The sequence below is a fragment of the Melospiza georgiana genome, chromosome Z (assembly GCF_028018845.1).
Source record: "Melospiza georgiana isolate bMelGeo1 chromosome Z, bMelGeo1.pri, whole genome shotgun sequence".
Taxonomy (NCBI): Eukaryota; Metazoa; Chordata; class Aves; order Passeriformes; family Passerellidae; genus Melospiza; species Melospiza georgiana.
In genome coordinates, this window is record NC_080465.1 from 74,770,592 (window position 1) to 74,797,174 (window position 26,583).

Genomic DNA, 26,583 nt, shown 5'->3' on the forward strand with positions numbered 1-26,583 from the left:
TTTATTATTTCAGAGGTTTGAACTAAATAGCTGTTTCTTTGCTGGCAAAGACTTCTTGCCCCTTCCAGACTGTCTGGTATCAGATGGGGACTTGCTGGGGTAGCAATTCTGAGAAAACCAGAACGAGCAACACAACCGAATGCTCTCAGCAGTGATGGCAAAGCAGTCTGAATTTTGTTTTCAACATTTTCCAAATAATCAGGATCCCCATTTCCTCACTTGACTGTTGCACTTCTCACCTGGGAAGGAAGAAAAGCTGGGCACTACCTGCACTCACAGAGGCAGCAGCTGCTGTCCTGCCAGCTGCTCAATGTCCTTCTTAGACAATCTTTATTTCAGCTCCACCACTAGAAAATGGTGAAGGTCAACACTATGGGGTACGTGCAAGGCAACCTGCCCTGCTCCTCCTCATCATCCCTGTCCACAGCTCCTAGATCCTTGCCAGCAGATCCCCATTTTGCATCATTTTAAGTAAACATTTAATTCACACAGCTGGGCACCCCACAGAGAATTCCATGCGTGCCCACTGGGCCCAAATTGGATGTTTTGGTCATAGAGAGTTAACAGCATAATGGAGACAAATGCCATCCCCTTCGGAGTCCTGATGAGCTGAAACCTCCTACTGAAAAACGTACACTGGTGCAATGGGCTGAGACATTTTGCCCTCCAGCAGTCCGATGCTCCAGTTCCAGGCTCTAATGTGAGTTTGGATCCCTAGGCCAGGGTTTTGCCACAAAACAGAAATAAGCCACAGAGAAGCAAAGCACCTTCTACCACTGCAGCTGCAGCCCAGAGACCTCTGGTGTTCACCCAACAGTGCTCACACATGCCCACAGGAGCTGGCAGCACCTGGGCGGGCAGGATCCAGCAAGGTCCCCGTCTGCTGAAGCCAAAGAGCATGAGAGATGGGAACCATGACACTGGGAGTTACATTGCAGGGTTTTATTAGTTGTTCTTCTGCAAAATCAAAATATTTAGCAAATTAGAGATTCCTCAAGACTGCTGATATTTCATGTATTTAGAACTTGATCAATGTACAATGTAACACTTTGAACTACCAAAAACAACCCCAAACCTGATTTGTAGTACTAGATATTATTATGTAATTCTATAGCAGTGTGAAAAATTGAACTAATGCAGTGAGTATATTTGTTTTAAAGAAAGTGCTTGAAAGAAATCTCCTGCATCACACTGTGTATTATTTAAATCAAAAAGATTAACTGACTTTCTAGCAGGGCATTGTCTTAAAATATCCTACAAGCCTGGGGGATTTAAAATACTGAGCCCCAGCTCTCTGCCTTCAGGTTCAAGAACCAACACAAGTTGCAGGTCTGGGTCAAGTTCACAGCTTACCTGCTTCAAGGGAACCTACCACTCAGCACTGGACACTCGTGTCTGGCAAAAGTGTTGGATGCATGGGTAAAAAACAAAAACCAAGAGGACAAAAAAAACCAAGGTTCTCTCTTTATGCATAGTGACAGTTTCTGAACCAGTGTTTTACTAAGTTACAGACTAACTTTCAACCAAAAAATAAAATTCCATTGCACTAAAGGTCAAATTTAACCAGGTAATCTGGACTGTGACACAGTCAAGTAATTCAGTACAAGCAGACAAGACACCATGAAAGCAGCTTCAAAGAACCAAAGCATCCTAGTTTCAGAACCAACTTAATATTCTTCTGTCCAACTCCAGTGCAACAATGAAGGGGGAACCACTCCATCTCTACCTATGTACAATTTCCAGTCGAGGCTGGGCAGTCTCAACTTTCCGTGGCCAAGCTGGAAAAAGGAAACTTAGGAAAGGACACTTTAAAATTTAATTTAAGAATGAAAGCTGGCCCTCAGTGGAAAGAGAAATGCTGGAGTGATGCACGCAGGCAGGCTTGCTCAGACACTCTCCCTTGTATGCAAAAAGCTGGACTCCTTCAGCTGAGAGCAAGTCACACTGGATGTGAAAGTGGTGGGGCTGCTCCTGCTCCTTGCACGCCAAGAATCCAGGAATGTGTCTTCAGCTGGCTCCTGCACGGGCCATTAGATCTTCCAAAGCATTGTGTTGGTCGTTGTTGTGTAATAATAAGACCTCCTTAATGTCTTTGAGTTCAAAGCCCATTTCTTTAAATTGACTCATTAACTGGAGAAGTTCTGTGATCTGAAAGACAGACAACCTGTTATTTGCAAGAGAAAAGCAGATGGCTCAGTCCTTTGTGGAGGTTTAGCACAGACCTGTCTTCAGCACCTGAGCATGCCATGATTGTGGACTCCTCCTCCACAAGCACAGCCCATTCCAGCTTTGTTGGGATAAAGCCTGCTCGCACCAGAGCCACCAGAGCTCTGGGCACAGCAGCCTACAGGGACCTTCAGTCCCCTGTTTGCCATCCTTCACTTCCAAAACCCTCTTCAACCAGGGCGCCACAGCTCAGTCTGCCATGGTGTGTCTCTGACTCTCTTAGAAGTTAATTTATCAACCTGGCCCAGCATGGGATCCCAAAAATGCTGATTAATGGCATCCAGCTGCCCCATCCAGCAGCTCCTGCTGCACTTGATTTTTTTTTAAAGTTACTTGGACTTCAGGAACAGTGCAGTAGTCCTTGCTATCAACTGGCTTCTCAGATCTAGGGCAAACTTGGGGGATTAGCACAAACCCCACTGTGTACATACAATATTTCCAACATCAACCCTGAATTCTCCCTGAGCTTTGAAAAATAAAACAGCAAGAAGTGAGTCAGCTGATCACTTTTATGAACCCTCGCCATTTACAGTGCATCTGAGCCACTACATGAGAAGGAAAAATCCCAAACAAGCAAGCAGGTTGAAATGGGCAATCAGGAGATTAGCAATTTCCAATTCTGGGGCCGAGCCAATAGCAAATGGGTTTCTCAAACTCAGTTACTTTCCATCCTTGCACTGCTATTGCTCTGTTTATAAGATTATCACTCATCCAAAGGGGCAGGAAGGCATGTATCTATTTTTGAGGGAGCTGGGTTGCACCTCTAAAGACTTCATGTAATAACTTGTCACACAATAGGATGGCAGACTTTAAAAGATCCTCCTGTCCTCTGCCCTTGCTACTTGCTCCTGCTGTACCTGTAGTGCTGGTAAAGCAGCCAGACAATGAACCAGACCCCAACACCAACACATGCATTTTCTAGCTTCTTCCAGAGCAAGCCCTAACCCAATTTGCTGAGCAGATGCACTTGCACAAGGGAGAAAATTCATGGCCAGGGCAGGCTGGCAAGGTTTGAAAGACAATTTGCAGCTGCTGAAGTTAACTGTATCTGTACCAAGCACCTGGCCCACAAGATAACTCTGGGTATTCAAAACAATACGACCACAATAAGCAGGGTCTTAAAAAAATCCTGTCCCCATAAAAATGGATGCAAATGAGACTAATAGAATAGCACAGAGAAATTCTAATGCTTTAACATTTTTAGCTTTATCAACACAAAGATGTCCTCTGGCAGTCAGTTTTGGAAACAAGGCAGCATTACCATGAAAGCCAGAATTACACCAGCCAAAGGAATTGCTGCTGGAATTCCCTCTCACAGCATTTTTTCTATTCCTGCACACATTGCACCCTCACCTTCTCCTCTGAACACTGGTGCATTTCCAAAGCTGCTTCAACAAGAAGTGGATCAAAGCCCTTCTCACAAAGCTGTCCATGTGCAAACAGGTAATCCAAAACCTGTGGGGAATGAAGAAAAACTGTGTTTGCAGAGAGGCACTTGCAGCAGGCAGCTGAAAGTCATCTTGGTACACACAGAGGGGTTGAGCATCATTCTACCCAGCACTTCACCAAGAACAGAGACACAGTCCTTCCTAGCAGAGTTGAGACACTCCTTATAAAAGAGCTTGTGCAGAGAAAGCAGACAAACCCTTCTGTCCTGCTGAGTTCTCTGACCATCCCCTCAGTTCTAGTCAAAGCAGCCTCAGAAGTGTATCTTTAGCCCTCTGATGGCAAAGTAGAAGTTTCATTGTGCTTTTTATACAAGTTTTAAAAATGAAACTGTAGGTCCAGCAGTCAGGACATGTCTACTTTTAGCTTCCTCTCAGACAGCCACAAGAGCTGATGCAATCTGAGAGCAGTCAGCCTTTGAAGATCAGCTCAGCATATCGGCAAGTGAGCTGCAAATCCCAGCTCACGCACACAGAAACTGCTGCCAAATTTCTTATCCATCATCAGCTTTAAGGGGCAGGGTCAGGTAGGCAATGCTAGGTATGTGAAAGAACAGTGCTTGCAAGTAGAGCAGGATTTAAAATCGCCCTCCTAAAGGACCTTTTTTTCCACTTGATAGCTCAGTTCACTCCAGCGCACAGCTTAAGCCACTCTCCATGTGCAGGGAGAGAGCCAGCAGATCAGTCCCACAAGCAGGAGTCCCTGGGACATGTTCTGTGCAGCATACAGCCTGCTGAGGGCCAGCACAGGAGGTTGGGCCATCCTCTCCCACTTTGAAGTGCTTGTTTGAAGTAGATCCAAGAGCCACGCTCTGCCCAGCAGCGCTTTGTGCCCAGTGACCTGGTTTGAGCAGACACTGGAGGCAGTGCTCGAGCAGGAAGGAGCAGCACCAGGGCACACAAGTCGGTCAGTGGGGCCTTGCAGGAGTCTGTCAGAGCTGCCTTAGGCCTGCAGGGGCCAACCTCTCCACAAGGAGAGATGCCAGCATTGTAAACCCTCATGCTCAGAACAAGGGAGGTTGGCTGCATTTCTGTCACATGGCTCTTAACACAGCACAGAGCCATGCTAAGCTTCCTTTGGATGTGTTTGTGGCTCTTGGGGAGACCCAGAATCTCTCCCCCCAGTTTCACATAGAGCAAAGGGCCCATCCCAAACTCAGCATGGCTCCAACCCAGCACCACAGCTGTGGCTGACTCTAGCACTCTCACCAGAAATAAGCACAAGCTTTAGATTGAAACCTCCAATTGGAGTAACAGTATTTCCCCTACCCACTCTGCAGACCCAAGACAGCTTCCCAGGAGAACCAGCATCCAATCAAGCATTTCTTTGCACTGCACGAGCTCTTACCTGATCTATGTTCTGTCCCTTCTTCTTCATGGCTTTCAGGACGTTCTCAGGCGAGTAGCCCATGTTGACCACAGTCTCCACACAGTGCCTCTCGCTGGGGGAGAGGCTCTGCTGCAGCTCGGCCGTGAGACCGCCTGGCCACTTCATGCAGCTGCTGCTTTTGGGCACTTTAGACACTGCAAAGTTTTGGTGTGTTACCTAAGGGGGAAAACCCAGAGGCTGAGGTGATGGTCATCTCCTGCATCCCCACATCCTGTTTCTGCCTAGTGCTGGAATCAGGATACCCCATGTAATTAATTCAAAAGGTTTTCTAGAGTGCCCTTGGGAAGTTACACACTGTGAGGATGAAACCAAGTAGCCTGATTCCCACCATACTCTTTTAACCCTCAAAGCAACAATCAACAACCCACATTCTCCACAATAAACCCTCTCCTACTGGTGTGACCAAAGCCTTTGAACACCCAAGCCCTGCAAACAGTGAAGGCTGGGATACAGCCAAACCCTGCACCTCAAAGGAAGCACAGATTGCTTCCTTCACCTCAGGTTTACTCATGACCTATGGTTTTCTGTACTCAAAGGAGCACCACTTACCAAGATTACCATAAACATGATCCAATGCAAGCAAGCCCACAGGGCTATTTGGAAACTTACCATAGGGCTTTCTGTTTCCTGGTAGTCTGGGTGTACCTGCTGAACAACACACAAATAAAACAAGTATAAACATCATGTACTGGTCAGCAGAATTTGCCACAGCTGGGCAAGGAAGATTTTATAGAAGATTCTACCACAGGATGGGAGACTTTAGGGTCTGATCTGGCTTCTACATACAAGATGCTGACATTACCCATTGCCTGCAACTATAGAATCATCCTCATCATACTGATCATTCCTCCTCTCAGCACTCTACAAATGGATTATACTCCAAGAAGGATGTGTGTACCCCCACAATAATTACAAAACTGTTTATTCTGTCACTGTAACAGCTGCTTGTTCACACAGCCCCAGTTCAGCTCCTCACCAAGTCTGCACTGGCTGAATAACAGTGACAATTTTGAAGTCATTGCCTAAAACTTTCTCTGGACTTTTTGACTATGTGAAGGGGTCAGAGAAAAATACACCTCTTTACTATTCCCAAAGCACAGAACTCCACACACCACACAGAAACTATGTGTGACACTGGCTCAAAAGAACATGTGAGTTTTCTGCCCAGCACTTGTCCCACTCCCAGCACACCAGCAGGGCTGGGTCATGTTCCCTGCTGCTCACCTGCTCTGCTTCTGCAGAACCACCCCACCACTTTGTACAACCTTGGCCAAGTTAACAGCAGTGCAAAGCCATGCCTTGGCCCCACAGAAGCTGCACGTTTCAGTTCAATACATTCAGAACTCCTGCATTTTGAACAGTTAGAACAGACTGCAAGAAATCACTGTGGGCCAAGAACTGCAGTTTTTAGCATTTCTTAATGCTTATTATGCCAGCACAGATTGCTTGAAAGGTTGTCCACATCCTTCAGAAAGGCCTTCTTAATGTCCAAACTGAACAACAAAAAACCCTCTGCAGAAGACCAATTCTGAAAAGATCCACTAGGATTTTGACAATTTCCATTTGTTTATTCCCAAAGACCCCAAACCACCACCAAGGAAGTTTTGTTCTGCATTCCCAAACATCTTCCAGGGTAAGGATTTCTCTTCTAGAAAACCAACCCTGAGACATCATATTCATTGTAATGCACTAGGGTATCCAAGAACCTATTCTCATGGTTTTTCAGACACATGCTCTCTCCAGAGACTTTTTCAAGGGCAAAAAGCACTGGAATGTAGGATACACTGAAATAGGAAAAATAGCTCTGAAGTCAGCTAGTGGGTTATCAACGGAAGGATGATGCTTTGTTATTGACACTGCAGCCAGGAAAACCAAAACTGTTTCTAATACCAGAGATTCAACAGTCTGGGAAAGCCAACTCCTCCTACACAATCTACTTGAGTTTAGTTTCAATCTCCTGTCTTTCATTAGTCATTTCTACCTCTGCTAAAGCTGCAAAAATCAACATGCTGAGATTCAAGAAAAAGTGAAAGTGAGGAGAGGGGATCACCACAGAACCTATGCAGCCTCAGAGAAACTATAGATTTCTTTCCACCCAAAGATTCCTAGATCCAATTCAGTGGTAAAGCAAAAACCCCCATGGTAACTGCAAATTCAAAGTTACAATTTCTAACCTTGTGAGGGGAAAAAAAAAACACTATGGAATACATTTGGATATGAGCCTTCTGCTCCCAGCCATGGAGATGACTGTGATTTTGTTCTAGTGTTTTCATACTCTGGGGATTTTTGTTACATTTAATTAAATTCTTTTGTTGCATTTACTTAAATTTCTTGCATATAAGCCATCATTTTTCAGTGGAATTATACTATGGAAACATAAAACAAGTATAATCTGAAGTCCTGGAACTTAAACACAAAGAACTAAATTCTGTCACCATAATTATTTCTTGGTTCACTACTTCCAAAGCATAAATAGTTTCAAAATAATGAATTGATCTTAGTACTTGTCCTAATAAGTCTATTTTCTTTTCCTATTTTGCATCTTCCCTTACAACATTGTCAAGAATACACATTCCCTTTTGGTCTTGAAAAAAATTTAATTCAGAGAGATTTTAATTTTTTGAGTGTAAATTCAGGCATCTTAATGCCAATCTACCCAGCTGTAAGTGATCTTTCATCCCCGGAGATGCCATGTGCTCCATAACTGAGGCATACAGGCCCCTCTCACACCTGAGACCTCCAGCAGTCAGCAGGTGCTCAGCACATTGCTGCTCCTGCCACAATTAACAGCATTGAATTTGTTCCAGTCATCAACAATAGCTGTTCTGCTCTGCTCTGTCAGATACACTATTTCCCAGAATATTGTACTTCACAATTATGAGTGCATTTATCTAACCCCGAAAAGAGCTGTGAGGACAAAAGGGAGACGCAGCATCACTTGTTTCGCAGCACATGGTGTCGCACAAAAACCTACAGCACGACACTAAAACCACAGAATCACTGACACACTGCCTCTATTGGACAGAGAAAAAACTCAGATTATTTTGGAACAAGCAAGAGGATTTGACTACACAGCTTTCACTAGGCTTCAGGAGTTCTGGGGTCTGGATCTGCAGTTCTTCGTAAAAAAACCCCACAAACTTAATCTAATCTCTGTTCTTAGTCACAAAGAGACAAAACAACACCTGATGTGAAGTTACTGTCCTCAAAGTAATTTTAGAACTTGCAACAAGATTGACTCTTCATTTCCTCAATCTCGCATCTCAGAGCTGTATGGTGAGCAACTGTAACATTAAAAATACAAGATGATCTTCACGCTGGTTTTGGTCTCCACTGAGCAATGACTCTACCCTCCTTCACAAGAAAGGGCAAACACAAGGTTTCACATCACTATCTTTTTTTCCTCTTAAGGATTAAGTTTTTAAAGGATGTCAGGAAGAAAACTGAAGCTAAAAAAAAACAGTCTTACTTCACTGCAGGTCAACTGCAAGCACTTTTTTCTTCTCTGAATGATGCTGCACATCTGGGTGTTTTAACCTATTACTACTTCTATTCCTTGAGAAGCCTGCATTTCCCATTGTTTCCAGCAAATAAGCAAACTAAGGAAGAAAACCAGAAGAGATTTGACTCAAACCCTAACAGCACTTCAGAATCTGATACACCTCATCTGGATAGGACAGAATGCAGGACTGTACACAGAAGATGCCTTATATGCTTAGCTCAAAGGTGTGCAATTATCAACAACAAAGGAGAGCTGAATAGCTAAAAAAACAATCACTGGATTTGGTCTAAAAACGTCAAATTTGGGGCAAAATGCAGGGTAATAATCTGAGGTTTAGAACTACTGCCACAGAGACCTGTTGGACTGATCAATTTACCACATACATTAAGAGGATCTACAATTCACTCCTAGCAAAGGAAATTACAACCCAAAGCAACAGGGCAATTTAGAGGCAAAAGCTGCCTCTGCACCTCCACCTCTCACACCAGCTCCACTCCATGTTTACCGTAGTTGATGTGCTTTGAGATGATTCTTCTTCTGTACAAACAGTCGAAACAGCCAGGGAAGACAGCCTGGATGAAGAGGATAATGTCTCCCTGCCACTGTCCTCATTTAGAGCGGAAAGACCAAGCATGTGGTGTCCATTCAGTTCACTGGCTTTGCTCTGAGCACAGGTCTGCAAAGAGCTAAGCAAAGTGCCGTTGCGGAGACAGGTAGTGCTGTGGAAAGTGCTCGTGAGCTTTGATGATTTCTGATCCCCTTCATCGGAGTCAAGCTTAGGGAATGACAGGGATTTGATATTGCTCACCGAAGTGATGGGGGAAAGGGACACTTTGGAAGACAAGGACATCTTTTCACAGTTTCCCAACTGTGGTAAAGTGATAAAGCCATTGGGTTTGTGAACGGGTTTGAAGTCCAACGTGGCCTTTTCTATGGATGCCAGAACTTCCTCATCTTGCAACACAGACTCAGACCCTCCTTTAGGCAAGGTATTATCTAACAGCTGGGCAACAATCGGCCCAGTAGTACCAACATGAATTTCAAGGATATTTTTTAATTCCTCCTTATCATCAATAGTTTTTAATTCCAGTTTGTCAAATGGGTCTTCTTCACATTCAAAATCAGCTGGGTTGAAATCTGCCTTTGGACGAGGTGGACTGAGGACCTTTTGCTTCACAGAGCTGGTGTTGGCTGGAGTAGGAGTCAGAATATTATTGTGTTGCAGGCTAGCGAGGATGGGGTTAATAGGAGGAGGCATGACTTCAGGGCAAGGTCCCTCTGAGAACCCCATCTTGCTGCTGTCCTCTGGAGCTACTTTTGAGTTTGCTAGAGCTTCTTCTGCCTTGCGTTCAGCTTCTCTCTGGGCAGCCTGAATTTTTTTGATGTCTTCAGCCCACTCGATTGTTTTCTTTTCCAGTGAGAAGTCATACTGAATGGACATGGAGGGGAAAGGAGAGAAGGGGAAGTAAAAAAATAAAAAAAGAGAAGTTATAAGGATCATAGCTACTTCTAACAGCAATATAAATTAATGCAAAGAGAATAAGAGCTACATGAATTACTAGGAACAACAACATTTTTAAACAGCCTGCAGATTGACAAAGCTGGAAGACAGCAGAAGTACTTAATTTTGCCACTAACAGTAAAATTTGGCTGCAACCTGGATTAGAGAACTGTATTTTGCCTCCTTCCTACATTTAGCTTTGCTTTAGAACTACTCATCATCCCAAGATCAGTTTCACAGCCCTCCCACCTTCTTCCCCCAGGACAAGGGAGGTAGCAAGGGGAAATCTAACGAGTTATTAGATGAACAATCACACTCTGATGTGGCACCACTGAACTATCCCCAGTCCGCAAGTTCTACAAGTCATTCAGCAGAGTATTTGTGCATCCAAAGGCCAATACAGTAATACTCAGTTTCCCCCAAAAGATTCCTAAGGGACTTGATATTACAATGTTACACCCATTGGTTTAAGGCAGTATTTTCATTGCCACTCGAGTGTAGTGCCTCCCCAGCCAAAGGGGATATAGTGACTACACCAATGACAACACATACAGGCAGCAGCAGATTTTGCTGTAGTTACTGATGTGACAGGATCTCAAAAGCTCTTCCCATTTAACATCAGGTCCTTTAAGGCCAGATCAGCACAGGGAGGCATCTACTCACTACCAGTGTACTGACCACAGAGTGGCTTAGCTGTAAAGGGCATAATTCTGAGGAGCCTAACTCCATCTTAAAATATCCACATATTTTTTTAATACTAAAAATATGAGTAGGAATATGCATTTTTTTTTAAACAGTGCTCATTACAGCTATAACAAGAGTCAAATTCCACTGTGAGATGCACAGTCCACACTGTGCAGGGTGACCAGGCACACTATGCTGTATGAGCTCCAGCTTGGCAGAAAAATGGAGACACAGCACAATCAAGCCAGCAACAGGACACCAGTATCTGCTTTGGCTCTCCCACACCAGCTTAACTGGGTGGAAATAGGGGTACTAGGAAAATCAGGTAATTGTTTAATGTTATGAGGGAAAAGCCACGAAGTAGGATAACAGGGCAATATGTAGGGCAGGGAGAGAACAAAAACAGCAAGAAAAAAGCAGAACCACCTATGGCAATATGTCACAGACAAAGTAAAAACAAGCATCAGTTGGGACTGGTCAAGGAAAATCATGGATCCAAATGAGAAAACATAATTCAATTAGACCTCCTGTATCACAACCTGCATTTGGAGATTAGATTTCCAACAGCTGCACTAAAGGAATTGATTTTATGCTACTAGTAATTTATTTAAGCAGAATACTAGCAGAAACATGCTCCTCAAGACAGGGAAGCCATCCATGTACCCAGCTGTAATCTGTTTGCCCCACAGCTAGGAAAGAACTCTCATTCAGAACTACCCAGGAAATAAGAACGGAAAATTGTCATTGCCTGGGTGTATCAGTTCTTAGGATTTATCCTATTAAAAACTACATTCATATTTTGTCAAGGTAACATTCAGCACTAACTATAAGCACACAAAACTACTGTGCTTCTTTGAAACAGACTAAAACAAATGCTTAAAAATAAATGCCTAATGGTTTTAAGGCAATAAAAATTAGAAGCTTCCTGCATGACGCATCATATTTTACTTTTCTATATAGCCCAACAGATCTTCTAGAAATACAAGACTGTGTGCAAACTGTGACAACTTGGAATGTACAGCACAGCACCACAAGTTGGAGTGAGGGGAGAGAGCAGGAAGGCAAAATATCACTTACCTGGGCTTCTCTGACAAGCTGAGAAGAATCAGACAGACAGAAACCAATGGGTAATCCAACCTTTGCTGGGGTTTTGAACTTGTCTCCTATCTTAAATGGGACATCATCAAGGTAACTGAAAGGCCCTGAAATCAGAAGCAGGAATTGTATTAAGAAAAAAACCCCACAACTCACAAATTTCACACTTTCAGTTCAGGCTCACATTGCTGTGTTTGGGAGCTATTTTATCTCCACTGCAGCATCTACACCAGATATGATATATGTAGATATATGTATGATATATGTACGATATATGTAGATATGATATACAACACAAATGGACTTTGAAGCTGTTTGGACCTCAGTGTCTCTTAGTTTAGGGAGTTTGGTCAAAGTTTGTTTAATTCCTAAATTCTAGCCCATAACTGTTAAGAAAAAAAAATAAAAATAAAGGCAAACCCCTTCACAACCACAATCCACCATATTTTGACATCAATGCAACCAGTATCTTAGTTTCCTTTGTGACAACACTATTCCTACACAACTGGATGCTGAAGCTCTCCTGAACACTGTATTCTATCTCTATAAAAAGTTGTGCCGTTTTTTTTTTTTGTCATATTCAAAGCAGATTTTAAAATTACTCAGCTTTAGAACAACTAAGACAAACTACAATCCAGGTTTTGACATACAAATAGTAAGTAGCATTTGGACAGAAAGTGGTCACAAGTGCAAAGCAATGAAGCAATGTCATTCCACTTTAAACAAAACACAGTGAAATACTAAAGCTATTAACAGAGCAACTCTAATTTTTGAAACAAAGCAATCTAACTTTATCGAGCCCTACATCTGTTGTTTTTTTCTAGGATGACATTTTTCCAGCAAATGCACAAGGAAAAAGCACTTAGAGCTCAACCACCTCCAAATAGCCAGAGTATTAGTGTGCTTTCCTTGAGCAACTGTGAAGTAGTATGAGAAAGCCCAAAATACAAACAACTTTTCCATTAACTGAAAGTGGTCTCTGGGGTCACTCATCCAAGGTTTTGGAATCACAGGCAAGGTTTTTGACATGTGTAACAACCTGAGGAGTGACTCTAGGCCTCACTTGTAGCTTCTCCCTGAGTGACACAGATACAGAAAGACATTAGTGACAACATCTAAGATGGTGTTCAGTGACCAAGCCCTCCTCACTCAGTGAACTGTGACTTGCTGCTTTTATCTGACCCATTTTCATACTCAGATGGCAGTATAAATACTGTTTATGTTCCCTCACTGTTGATTCATCTACAAGGCAGCCACAGACTCCCAGAGGCTGAGCAGCTTTTATAAACAAGAACATCCTGTCAATTTGCAGTTGAAGTCTTATATGCTGTCATTACTTGAGCTCTCATACTATGCACACGCTGGGTGGTCACAGAGTCCTGGTAGGACACTTTGAAATTATCAGGATGAAAGACCTGTATCCCTCCTGCGCCTCCAGGATGAAAAAAAATGCTCCAGGTAGAACATGACAGTGTTTTCAGTGATCCTTACTGGGAATCACATATCCAAGCACTGCATAGCATGGCATCCAGACAGCACCTCACTTGGCCAACACTACCACTCTTTGCAACACAGCATCCAAGTTGTGCTTGAGCTGCCAACTTGAGAGCCTGATATGCAAAGCATTTGCTTATACAGAAATAACTGTGGCAGCCTCTGCAGCCAGAGTGGTAAATCATGGCCAGGTCACAGACAATCAGATCTGCCAGCTGCTGCTACCATGACCTGCTAGTTCCACTGGCACAAGTCCTGCTCTACACCAGATGATCCAAGTGCAGCAAGATTACTTCTCCACATGGAGAAGCTCAAATTGTTCAGCATGCAAATCCTTGTCTTATTAGATCTACTGACAATATGTAGTGGTCTACACTGAAGCACCTACCAGCCACAGAGGGTACAAGCACAAACTTTGCTGTTTACATACCAGCAATCCTGTTTTGCACAGCAAATAAAAAATACTAAGCCCACCTAGCTAGCAATATTAAGCTGCGAGCTTAACTCCAGAAGCTTGACTAAGGAATAAAAACTTCCTACTTTCTTCCCCAGTATACTGATATTTTTAATAACAACCCTTGCTAACAACCTCATCCTGAATATAAGTATGAGAAAAAGCCCATAAGCGCATATTAAAACACCTCAAATGGTTTAGGACATTCAATGGCAAAAAGTCTGAGGCAAAATACCTCAGACTTAAAATTCAGCCCAATCAGAACAGCACTAGCTTGGTGAAGCTAAACTCTTATCCAGAGAGCCAAGAATCCTTTTCTTTCTGTAAGCAGATCAAGTGCACACACTGAGGAGTAAAGGGTGCAAATTGCTTTCAATTCCACATTCTAGAGCAGTAAGAAAAACCTACATAAAAAAGGTATTATGAAAGACATTGTTACAATAGTCACAGGTTTAAGTGAAACAAGTCTTTACCAAACTGTTATTTAGTAAGTCTGTTAGCCAGTTCATCCTTGTATCAGTTAAAAACATACTGAGTAATTTCTGAGAATAGGCCTGGCAAAAGTATACTTGTCAGCCCGACCTCTGTACTACACTCCTGGCACAACAAACTACTGTAAGAGTAGGATTTCTCTCCACTTCAGTGTAACTCATAGAAGTGTCCAGTTTGGCACCAAAGTGGAAACACTTCAGAATAAAACAAACAACCAAAACAGGCATGAATGAGGAACAGTTTTGAAACCATGTGGAAGGAACTTAGTTGCTATGGTCACACATATCACTTAATTGATGGAAATAAGAGTTTAAAAGCTTTGAAATTGCATAGCGACAGCAAAAATACAACTGAAATATTGAAGCATCACACTTGGCATAATCCACGTAGGAAAAGGGATTCCTTTCCCTCCACTCATACCTTGTGTTCCCATCTTCATCTCCATTTGAACATGGTCCTGAACAACCTGCTTTAGGTGACCCTGCCAGAGGTTTGGACATGACAATCTGCAGATGTCCCTGCCAGCCTCAAACATTCTGTTCAGTGACAGCCCTCTAACCTCTAATAAGCAGTTCAACAATAATCACAAGAGCTACATCAACTATATTGACTGATTTCATCAGCCTGCCAGAGACACCGAGCTGAAGGCAGCCATGGGGATGGACGCTCCACAGTAAACCAGAACTCATTTAGTGAGATAACTCTGGAGTAGACTGAAACAACTGCCCTGCTGATCTCTTAAGACACAATTAAGACAAGGAAATTGGTCCACTGCTCCTCAGAAACAGTACTGCAACAGTGTGATTAGGAACAGAGGGTACACAAAGGAGCACACAAGTTAACCAGGCAGCTCACAGCACCATTTGTTTGGACCTTGTTATTTTCAAGCCAGCAGCAGTTCCACCACACCATACTTTTCTGGGAAATATTTAAGACATGTTGAATTCTGGCCTAAGCAGCCTTTATTAGTCTGGTTAGGTGAGGAGAAAAATAAAAACAGACATAAAAGACAAGCAGATCAGAGTGTTCATAGAAACTGTTTTCAGACACAGGAGCAACTGCTGAATAGCTGTCAAGTACCAAATGAAAAAATCAGTTGTCTTGCAGCAAAGTCACTGGGCCACAGCAAAGGAGACCACCAAAAAATGAAGTTTTGATACACTATTTCTATTTATCCTTAACCTAGTATTTAAGTGAGACATTTCTTATTTTGTACTATTCTTACTTCAACTTTACACTTGAAAGACTAAATAAAAGGCTCCAGGAAAAACTGAATTCCCCAGGACTCATTTATTGCAAAAATTATCCAGAAAGATCAAGGCTGAATTTCTAAAAGCATCAGTTTGGATAGCCTGAAAAGTTACTGATTTGAGGAATCCACATTACATACAACAAACTGAACTTTAATGTTCCACAGCAACATTAATTACATTGAAATTACACCCCATTTTCTTAAAAACAAGGACATTACAGGCAAATAACTTTCATTATACCAATCACCTGCATGACTTTATGCATCTCATATGCAGAAGACAGGAAAATAGAGTCTTTTCTTCATCAGCCTTCTGAATCAAGTTTGTCCAATTTAGGAGAGAAATTCATGGCTGAGCAAAAATGAAGCATAATTCAATGTTGTATTAAAAGCTTCCCTTTCAATTCAGCTTCTCATGTGACTTCCACAGGAAGATGCTACAGATCTAGTGCCCACTTGATCAAACACCAGAGCAGTTCAGCTTTAATTTTGAAGGGGAATTTGTTGGGGAAGAAGAATGTGTTATTCTACCCATGAAGGAACAGGGAACAGCCAGAGACTGATTTTCAGTTTAATCAGAGGACAAGCAAACACAGCATCAGCAAGCAGCTATGCATGAAGGAAGCCAAGGCACTTCGTTCCTAACAAAAAACTACTCAGAGGCTGAACAGATTAGTCTCTATGGACTGTCTAGGCTAGGACATTAGTCAGCAGCAATAGCAGGATTCATCCTATTGAAAAGACAAGGATGCTAAATCTCACTTACCATGAGAGTCGGATCCCAACTTCTTAGAAGCCATCTAGAACCTGAAAAACATTTTAAAACAGCTTGAACAATTTTGTATATGTAGCACAGAGTGCATTTATGCAGTTCCAGAGTCTTATCTCCAGGTTATGGAATACATTGCAGACACCTGATGTGCCTGCTCCTAAGACAGATAAGCAAACATTTTTTAGCCTTGAAACTAATTGAGTAGAGAAATAACTTTGAGACCAAGGTCTGCCAATTGAAACAGCAAAATAAAGCCCCAACCAAAAAACCAAAACAGCCAAGAGCCAAGACACAACCAAGGTGAACAGGAAGACGGAGTTACAGATCACAGCACACAGAGGCCACTCTGTCCCAGCCTCATGAAGTGCACCCTGCCTCCCTTGGCATTAAGAATAGCTCTTCCTACTGGAAATACCAGGCTGATCCTCTTCAGTTTAATCCCTGCTGCTCTAAAAAAGGGATACTACTGCACTGGGTATGCAGCCAGTTCGCCAGCATGGCACTCATCTAGACACACTGGGAAATGCATAAAACAGGTGTAAAATAAACAGTACCAAGAGAAAGACACCTTGGATACACACAAGAAACCAATGAGAACAGGCTCCATCCACTGCCTACAACAGTTAGCAACAACTTAAAAAATGTGGATGTGAATCATTCATAGCCAAGATGTTAAACATAGAAGTGGCTAGCCAGCTTTTAACAGAGAGCAGGCCTGGCTCAGCAAAAGAGTTGATCAAGATAGAATTAGCTGTCAGCTAAAACTCTGCTCCAGGATGCTTATGGTATACTCAATAACATGGGGTTTTTTGCTAGATTAAAAGTACATCACAAAGTACTACAGCATAATTTGTAGAGTAACTCAATTTATTTTTAAGTGCTCCTTGTAACATGACAAGGACTCAGAGTTGCCCTTTGTCTCTGAAGTTCTCCATCTCAGACTGAAATGCCAACAGCTGTTCTTCAAAACCATGGAGACCTCTGGTACATCCCCACAGGCAGCAGAGCACAACAACATGGGACAGATGTAACATTAATGCCCATCAATCCTGTTATCAAGGACTCTTTTGAACACTGTTCCCATTGCAGATTCCAACTGCCAACATTACGCATTAAAGGAAAGTGAGGATTACACAGGTTAGCTATTGCTGTTGCAGACAGGACTGGGGACAAGAAGAGCCAGTTGCAAGTACTCTAGGAAAAATCCCTTTTGCAGTGCAAAGATCCCTTTCAACATTATATTGAAATCAACAAATGAACCAGCCCTGGCTAATGGGAAACCTACACAAAGCTAAAGCCAAAGCTGTACGAAGATCACCCACGTGCAACCAGACTTTGTGAAACACAGTGGGCAGATGCTGGGCCATGGGGAAGTGAGTCATGCTGGGCAAGCCCAGGTGCACGCTGCACATAAAAACTGTGTCATCCTGCTTAATGTTTGTCAGGTTCTTTAAAGAACTCAACAACCTCTCTCACCAGTGCTATTATGTCTGAAACTATTCCACTAAGTCAGAAACTGGTTCTGGCACCTTGTTCTCAGAAACAAACAAAACATTAAGGCTTCCAAGACAGAAAGAAAAGAAGGTGAAACAGTGCCAAGCCTGCCATCCAAGGAAGGATGTCAAGGGCAAAGTCACCAGACTACCCAGAAAAGCTGCATGTCAACCAGTGAGGCTGAACAAGCCTTACCGGTCCCCGTGCCCAGACTGCAGACAACAGCACAAAAAACAGCTGCACTTTCAGACCCAGGCTTCACTGCCAGACAAGCTGTTGTGTTGGTGGTTCCTCTGTGTGAGAGTAGCAATTAGGCATTGTTTTTAGTGAAAAAGCCAGGTGACATGTAGAGTCATATAGCCTTCACATCCTCACCAGTTCCCTGTTTGTCACTGGAGACTGTGTGCAAGCACTGCCTGCTCTCCACTTAACTTGGGACAAAACCTCCACACACTTATTTTGATTTTTCAAAGTTGTTTTTTTTTTTTCTCGTTACTATCTCAGACTAAAAGGAATTCTTTTTTAGAGGATTCCAAAAACTTCTGATTAGAGAAAGTAACTTTATCACTTTGCCAGGTTCAGTTAATAAGGATGTTTGCTCAAAGCAGCACCATTTACTACAGGTTACTGCTCCAGGGACACAACTGGCAATGTGTATAAATGCCAACAACCCAAAACTGCACATCCAGATTCCAAGGAGTTTTGCAGTAGCCTATCACTCTGAAGCTGCATAAAGTTTCACTGTCACCCCACATAAGATATATGTATCTTGCTTTTGCTGATGCTGTAGTAAAATCCTAACGCTGACTTAGTGTCTCCATTACCTTCAAGATGCAGTGGAAAAATTATTCCTCTGCCATATGCAACACCTTAATTAACCACAGAACTAGCTAAGGCACATAAAAAGCAAGCTAGTCATGAAATTGATCATTTCAAGAGCCAGTCACTTTAGATTCACATAGCATTTGAGTTTATATCACACAGGTCTTGCCGATGCACTGTGAGTGTGCACTTAAGACAACATTACTTCAGAAGGCACTTGTCAGCAAACAAAACTGTTAAGGACTACACACAGTAACACAAGAACAGGCTGCCAGGCACATTTCATCACCCCCTTCCCAAAGGAGTTTTAATTAAAATAGTGTCTTATGACTGATCAGATTTGACAGGCTAGTCAGGGACCACTGTTACAAGCATATTGCTGCTGCTCTGTTGTCCAAGCTGGGAAAACACTATCTGCATCCACTTAGGCAGTTACTCATTTGTTACTATGATTCTGGGCATTATCTTAACATTAATTACACTGTGCAGTAAAGATTTGATTATTTTTGCTACCACTCATTTTGAAATTTAATTTGAAATTTGGACTGCTTCCAAAGCTTTACTCTGATCAGATGATGGACAAGTGCAACTCTACCACGGTTTCCTTTGGTCTCCAGACTCCAGAACAAGATGCTGAAGGACACTGCCACAACAGCACATGGTGGTACAGATTTGGCCTGGTACCTTACTGCACACTGTAAACTGACAGAGGACAGAAAAAACTCACACCACCTTTCCTGCTCTAGAGGAACCGGTTAGTTGCATAGAACTACAGGGTGCTCATACAGCCACCTACAAGCTCTCTTTTATAAATGTAGACCTGTTGGAGAGTTTTTGTGCAGATGTGGCTTGAGGGAAAAAGTCCATAATCATATGCAGCTGTAAGCAGTAAGTTCTCAGCCTTCTCATTACGAGAAAAACAAAAGCACTGCGTCCTTGATCAAATTATGAAAAAAACATGGTGAAAAACATGGAGTCTTTGAATGTAGTCAACAGCAAGATATAAAAAACAAGTATTAGTCTCAACAAGAAAACCACAGGTATTAGCAACAAAGGAGGGGTTGGCACGTAATCTGTAACCAATGATGAGCTCAGTTTTGCAATATGTATGAGCTTAATTAACACTACTATGAAAGTGTGTAAGCTGGATCAATAAATTTGAGACAAAGATCATCAATAGGATGTGCTCGTCTCCCTTCACTTTCCTCATAGACCTCCTTCATTCTTGGTTCTGTACAACTCTCCATGGAGAGGATCAGGGCTGCAAGAACCTAAAAGTTACAAGGAACTCCAGCAACCTGATGTGAACTCTTTCCTGCCCATCTGTATAATTTTTCCCTTAGTAACACTGAGGCAGCAGGTCAGGATTCACAAAACCAGCCAGTCAGAGTAACATAGCATAGCAAGAGCCGAGGATGAGGGCAGAGGACCTCAGAGTGATCATGACAGAAGGGGAGGGGGGACAGGGAAACAACCACAACAACAAACAACAACACAAAGATGCAGAAACAGAAGTGGCAAGGCAAAACTGATGACAGCGACAACTGGCACAGAGAGGTGATGAGCTGGAATGGCCTGAAGAGACAGAGGTGACCAAGGCAATTCACGGGGCATGTCATCACTTAAACTTGAATGGCATTTAGTTGCACTGCCAGACAAGGAGAACACAGAAATATATGACTTGCTGCAAGAGGCAATGCCAAAGGGAGAGACTCATCAACAGAAGAGAACAAAAAAATTATTACAAAGCGCAACTCATGAAGAGCTTCTGGGAAGTAGGGGTGGTTTTTTGCTATTATTTACATGTTTCTTCATTCCTTTTCCTGAAGGAGTTCTGACTAGACAAGTTGGAAGCATCCTACCACTAATAATACCTGTAGCTGCTTTACTCATGATAACTTAAACCAATTTAACTATTTGGCAATAAGAACTGGACTCTTGCTGCTGTATTCCTGAGTATAGGGGTGCAAACATGTCTACATTCCAGACCATGTGCATTCTCTGAAGTAATTTCCACCTAAAATTCAATAAATGAAAAACTAATAACTTATGGGTAATAGAGAACTTGAAAATGCTTCAAGTTATCAACCATAATCAAATCAGCACATCTATGATTTTCAGAGAAAGAGACCTGATCTCACAATTTCCATTTCACCTGCTAATACACATTGGGTAGTCTATACACTACTAAGGATGCACCATTTAGTCTGAAAACTACAAACACAAAAGACTGAAAAAGTAAAAAAAAAAAATTCCTGCCTATGTTATTTTATGAACTACTGATTTTACAGTAAAGAAAAAAGCAAAAGTCACTTTGTTTCAAGAGATTGATTTCTAATGATCATAGGTGTTCAAAATGTAGACATTGTTTTCAGTTTTCACTGCACCTACTTGTTTCAGTACAAGCGAAGGGCTATAACCAACATCAGGCTTCTGTATATATAGCGTCAAACAGCAAAACCAGAAGAAAACAGTGCATGTTGCTAAGACAAAACAAAAGTTCTCATCAAAGCTTCCTGTCTATGCAAGTGTTCAACCACTGCTACACAGCTCAGATCTCTTACGACTTCTCTCAGCATAAAGCTGATAAGTTCACTTCAGTACAAAACAGATTTATGCTTTTACTGCAGTATCCAAAGAGATGGCATCACCCCAAAACATGCAGCAACTGCTTCTGCTTTGTACCTCTAAGAGTTCTGCAAACAAGAGCACATGGAGGTACTCCTTTGCAAACACGGACAATTATGTTAAACCACTGGTAACAGCTCTCTGGATAAAGCTGTAAAACTAGATGCGATGTACTGCAACATGCCCAAAACACACCTCCCCAGCTCTCCTACCAAAAAAATAACCCAAATCAAGCAAAACAACAATAAAAAACAAACCAAAAACTAAAGCCAAAAAAACCAAGACCCCCAAACTAAAAACCCATAAAAAGAGAAAGAAAAACCATCTCTTTCACTAGACTTAACAGAAAAGTAACTTCTAACTTGATCTACAGTAATTACTCTTAAGGGCTACCAAAGGAGATGTGGTAGCACTTAATCCAGGAGATAAAGTAAATTAAATTTCTTGGTCAATTTTAAGATGGACATAAACAAACCCAAACCCTCCTTGAAGACAACACTCAAAGTTGCTATCCAACTTTCAAGGGACACCAGTGAAAACAAATCCAATGATATCTTTATCTTATGGGATACAAATACAAGTGACCATCATCCTACATTTAACCATTCAGAGCAGGGCTCACACAGACAAAAGGGGGCTTGAGGGAGGAAGTGTGAGGTGTCCCTGCTGCATACATATCCCGTGGATCAACAGTCCAAGCAGCTGTGATGAGAGACCTAAATCTGAGGAGCAGCCTACATCAAACTAATGCAGTTTGTTATTAACTAATGCAATGACTGAGGGGCAGAGGGATACGAACAAAGAAAATGTCACTTTTAAAGCATTTTTCATTTTTCAAATACATAAGTAAGAAGGAAAGGGAGAAAAGACCCTGACAAACAGGACTGTGCAGATCACAGTACTGGATTACAAGACAACACTAGTGATGGCCACAACATCCATTATGTAGTTTTTCATGGGGATGTTCAATTGCATCTTCCTAGCAGTGATAAACATCAGGAGACATTGATTCTTCAAACTGTGCCACTGCTTAACGTGACATAGTGGGCAATCAGCCTTTTGCTACAGGACCTCTCTGCTGGGAGCTCCCACACACTCTCAGAGAGGCATGGCATCTCTCTGTCATTCCATATGGATTCAGGGCACTGACATCAGACACCTGCAGTTCCAGTTACCTCATATCATGTCCCACTTTGTTCATTAAAGACACTCGACTTGTTACAAGCACATACTGGTTGGCTGGTTAAGAATTTAAAGGTTCATAACTGGTAACAGACAGCTCCATTCCTGTAAGATCCTGACTCTGTGTTTAAAACATAAGGTAATTTGCCATACACTTCACCCAGAAACCAGGGACAGCCCTACAACGGCTGTGCAAATGAAGCACACTAATATACCAATTTTTTAGTCACTTTGTGACTTATCAGCCATACAAGTTCCCCACACAGCTGAAGTTTATACACCACACAAACCTCTAGAAATACAAGTTTCACAGGCAACAGGACAAGGAAACAGAAAAGTAATTACAGGCAGCCTCGAGGTCAAAGCAGATCAAGGTAAGCTTTTCCTTTATCCAGACACTGATATGCCAAGCAACAGCATGGAAAATGCACCTATTATAAATGCACCTATCATTTTTAACTGGGGCAGCAAATGGGTAACCTTTTTAAAAAGGACTCCTTCCAGAAAACTCAATCCTGTCACAAGAGAAAACCATCTGTAACAAACATCTAAGGCTGGACTGATTTCCAGACTCCAGAAAATTGGGCAGTAGTGCAGGTTCTGTTCATCCAAGAACAGATGTGGACTTCAGAATGCAGTTTAGTGATTTTTACCCAAATTATTTAAAGATCACATAAAGAAAACAGCTGAGAGAAAAGACAGGTCTTCTTTTTTTTTGCTTCAAGGCCAGCTTCACTAATCTACAAACTACAACATCAGTGAGAAAAAGAATGGTAAACTAGAAATAGAGGATTAACTTCCCCTCCTTGAGGCACAAAAGAAGCAGGACAGAAATTCAAGAGATAAAAATATAAATATAAATTTACTATGCAATTCCTACATTCTAGGAAAAAAAATGGAAAAGATGACCCAGGACTCAAACCAGCAATGAGGGCTGCAATAATCTCAATGCAGTAATGAAACAAGCCCCAAATTTGATGAGCAGAGCAACTGTTTTTAACTGCTATTTTCCTATAGCTAAAGTTTGGATAGCAAATACCTATTTTGGGAGTTTTGGGGTTTTGAGAGTTTGAAACTGTCAGACGGTAAGCATCTGGTAACTATCAACAAATGCAGCTACTTCAGTTTAATTACCATAGGATTTCATACTACTACAAAAGAGTCAATTTTTTCTAAGCCATCTTAACACTAGCCAGAGCCAGGAATGTGCATTAACTTTCCTCATTAATCACAGCATTTTAGAAGAAAGCTAATACTTCAATATAACCCTTCTTGAGGGAAATTGCTGATTGCTAGTTTCAACAACAAAATAGCCCACTTACTGTTCTTTTGGTAACGATGCATGGAGAAGCATGGAATAACCTGAACATTTAGAATGTACGCCTGCAACCCAGAATATCATAAACGAATTAAAATGCTGCTCTATTTGTTGCAGTGGTACTTCAATATGTAACAAGCTGATTCTGAAGTACTTGAGTATTATTAATATTTCAGACTTGTCTCACTTATGAATGAGAGCTAGACAGACAGTCTCAAAATGCACAACAGAGTAAAACAGCTTTTAATCCATTAATCACAACATATACTATTTTTAATTCAAAAATAACAATCCCTGCAGTTTCAAGCTTTTTCTTCTTATACTCTTTAACCAAGGGAGTAACAGGTAGCTGATCTGGTATTACTTAGAAATAAATTCAACTCTGTTGATCAGGACCTAACAAAAAAAGTCAAATACCAATAGCAACACAAACTCAAACTATTTTGGTATATAAGGCAATTCGTATTCATTAATTTTCAACAATTATTTATTAACCATAACTTAATTCATTTAAACAATACATTACAACAATTAAATTGCTATGTAAAATGTCCATTCCAAAGAAATCCATAAGGTTGTCATCTTCTCCCTGAAAAAGCTCAGAAGAGAAAATTTAACATTTGTTGATAATTATGATTTTGGTTATAAATCTGGTGAAATATTAACACTTATGGAATTGGTTTAATGAAGCAGACAAAAATCTACCAAGAAATGCAGTTGGCCAAAGTTTTTAAATGGAAAAATAAAATCTGCCAGCAGGTCAAACATCACTTGCAGTTCCATGTATTGGATCTCAGCCAAAATATGTGCCTCTTGTACTGTACAAGAATAATGAGAACAGTGTTATACTACTATAGATGCATCAATTTTTCCTTTTATACTTGGGTCACATGCACTACCCACTCTTACCACACATTTAACATTTCCCCAGCAAAATTCAGCATGGTATTGAGGGGAAAAAATAACCTGTAACATTAACTATTCCACCTCCAAACAACCCTGCCTGTCCTGCAGCAAGCAGGCTGAAACATTGATATTCAGCATGGGAACCACTGTTTCAGACCCTGATTGCACACTCAGCCCAAGCTGTTTCAACACACATCAGGCCAACAACAGACTTTTCCCATTCCTGAAAGGATCTCTCCCATCACGTGGTTACAACTCTTAAACTATTTCTCCCATCTGATGTCCCTGTTTCACACTGACACATCTTATTTCTCTCAACTAAAAGAGGCACATTCTAAGAATATAAACTCCCTGCAAACTCACTTGACTCAATCATGGCACATTTGAGTTTGGAATGGACGTTCAAAGATCATCTAGTCCACACACTCTGTACAGGCAAGGGTATCTCTTCAATCAGACTGCTTAAAGCCCCATTCAACCTGTCCTGGAACAGCTCCAGGGATGAGTTATCCACAGCTTCCCAGGGCAACCTGTTAAGTTCCTCACCACCTTCAGTTCTTCCTTATGTTCAATCTCAATCTTCCCTCTTTTTAGTTTCATCTCTCAGTGTTGCCATTTTCCAGGAAAGATCCCAATTCACCATAAATTAATCTTTCTCCAAATACACACTTTTAGGTACATGGAAGGAAAAGTCCTAAACACTTCATACTCCTGAAGCAACTAAGAGCTGGTCATAGGACACCTGGAAAAGTGTGGTCTCCAAAACATTCATTTGTGAAGTGACAATAAAAGCTCATAGCATCTTAAATCTCACTGATTTTCAAAATATGCCTCATGAGACTTGGTTAGCCTTTGCCTTAACAGTACTGTTGTGAGAAACCTGAATTGTATCCTAGGTGCCACAGGTGTGACATTCCTCACAAGCTTATTTGACATTTTCTGGGGTTTATGCATTTCTCCAACACATCATCACTAGTACAGTCTTAGCTTTCAATGCCAGCTCATTTTGTCCTTAATTCATGTGTCACTCCCATTTAGCCAACAGGCATCTGTCTTCATCTAACCCATTTTATCAAGACTGAGGCAAGAAAACAAGCATAGACAGAAGCACGTATCACATGCCAGGTTTTGCAGCACTGAAGGATGAAACTAAAAGACCAGGAAGAAAACACACCTTATCACTGTTCATGAATACTCACTTGATCTACTGTCATGTATTTGCTGAGCTGAGGCCTCAGGGACATACTCCTTACCTAACCAACTCAACAAAACAAAGGATTCAAACTGAAATTCAAAAAATGTATCAAGCAAGTGAAAAGATGGTCCCATTGCAGTAATGCCTAAAACCAACCTTGCTTCATCTCCAGGCATAGTATCAGTCAATCCTGCTTTCAAGTCTTCCCACTCAGTCCAAACAAGACTGAATGATTGCATTAAAAAGATGAGCTAGATGGGAAATACTATCAGTAGACAGCACCAAATTAAATTTCACTACCAGAAGCCATGTTTTCAAATGAAAAAATTCACTTGTTTTAATTAACAGGGAACTGGTGCATAACAGCATTAAGAGCAGGAAACTGATTTAAAATTAAGAGTAATTTCTTCATTATTTCTTGCAATGGCTTGTAAACTTTGGATGGGCTGGCACTGGTATAAAGATGATGTTCTGCTCTTTAAAAACACACAGCAATGGAAGCATCATTACCAGCTATCAAAAAAATAAATGCTCTGTATATGAAAACAGCAGCAGACACTTGAACAGCTCAGCAAACTGGCGGTACCCACACTGAGTATACTTCTGAAACAATTAATTTGGAACACAGGAAGGTAAGTTGCCTTGAGCAAGCTTGTCTAGTGTAAAAAAATAAAAATTTGCCTCTGAATAATGAAGTGAAACTGAGACTGCCCTCAACTATAGCGGATCTA

At 41.6% G+C, this 26,583-nt stretch overlaps 1 protein-coding gene across 1 annotated transcript in view; it reads right to left on the reverse strand.

Moving 5' to 3' along the window:
* The window catches only part of UBAP1 (ubiquitin associated protein 1), a 34,013-nt gene continuing 7,430 nt past the window's right edge, over positions 1 to 26,583 (reverse strand). Inside the window, exons 2-8 of the mRNA XM_058044294.1 lie at positions 16,302 to 16,342; positions 11,826 to 11,950; positions 9,069 to 9,992; positions 5,671 to 5,709; positions 5,020 to 5,217; positions 3,580 to 3,681; positions 1 to 2,148 (exon numbers count right to left, since the gene is read on the reverse strand). Of these exons, the coding sequence (XP_057900277.1) occupies positions 2,008 to 2,148; positions 3,580 to 3,681; positions 5,020 to 5,217; positions 5,671 to 5,709; positions 9,069 to 9,992; positions 11,826 to 11,950; positions 16,302 to 16,335 (1,563 nt within the window). The 5' untranslated portion in view covers positions 16,336 to 16,342 and the 3' untranslated portion in view covers positions 1 to 2,007. The remainder of the gene's footprint in view (positions 2,149 to 3,579; positions 3,682 to 5,019; positions 5,218 to 5,670; positions 5,710 to 9,068; positions 9,993 to 11,825; positions 11,951 to 16,301; positions 16,343 to 26,583) is intronic.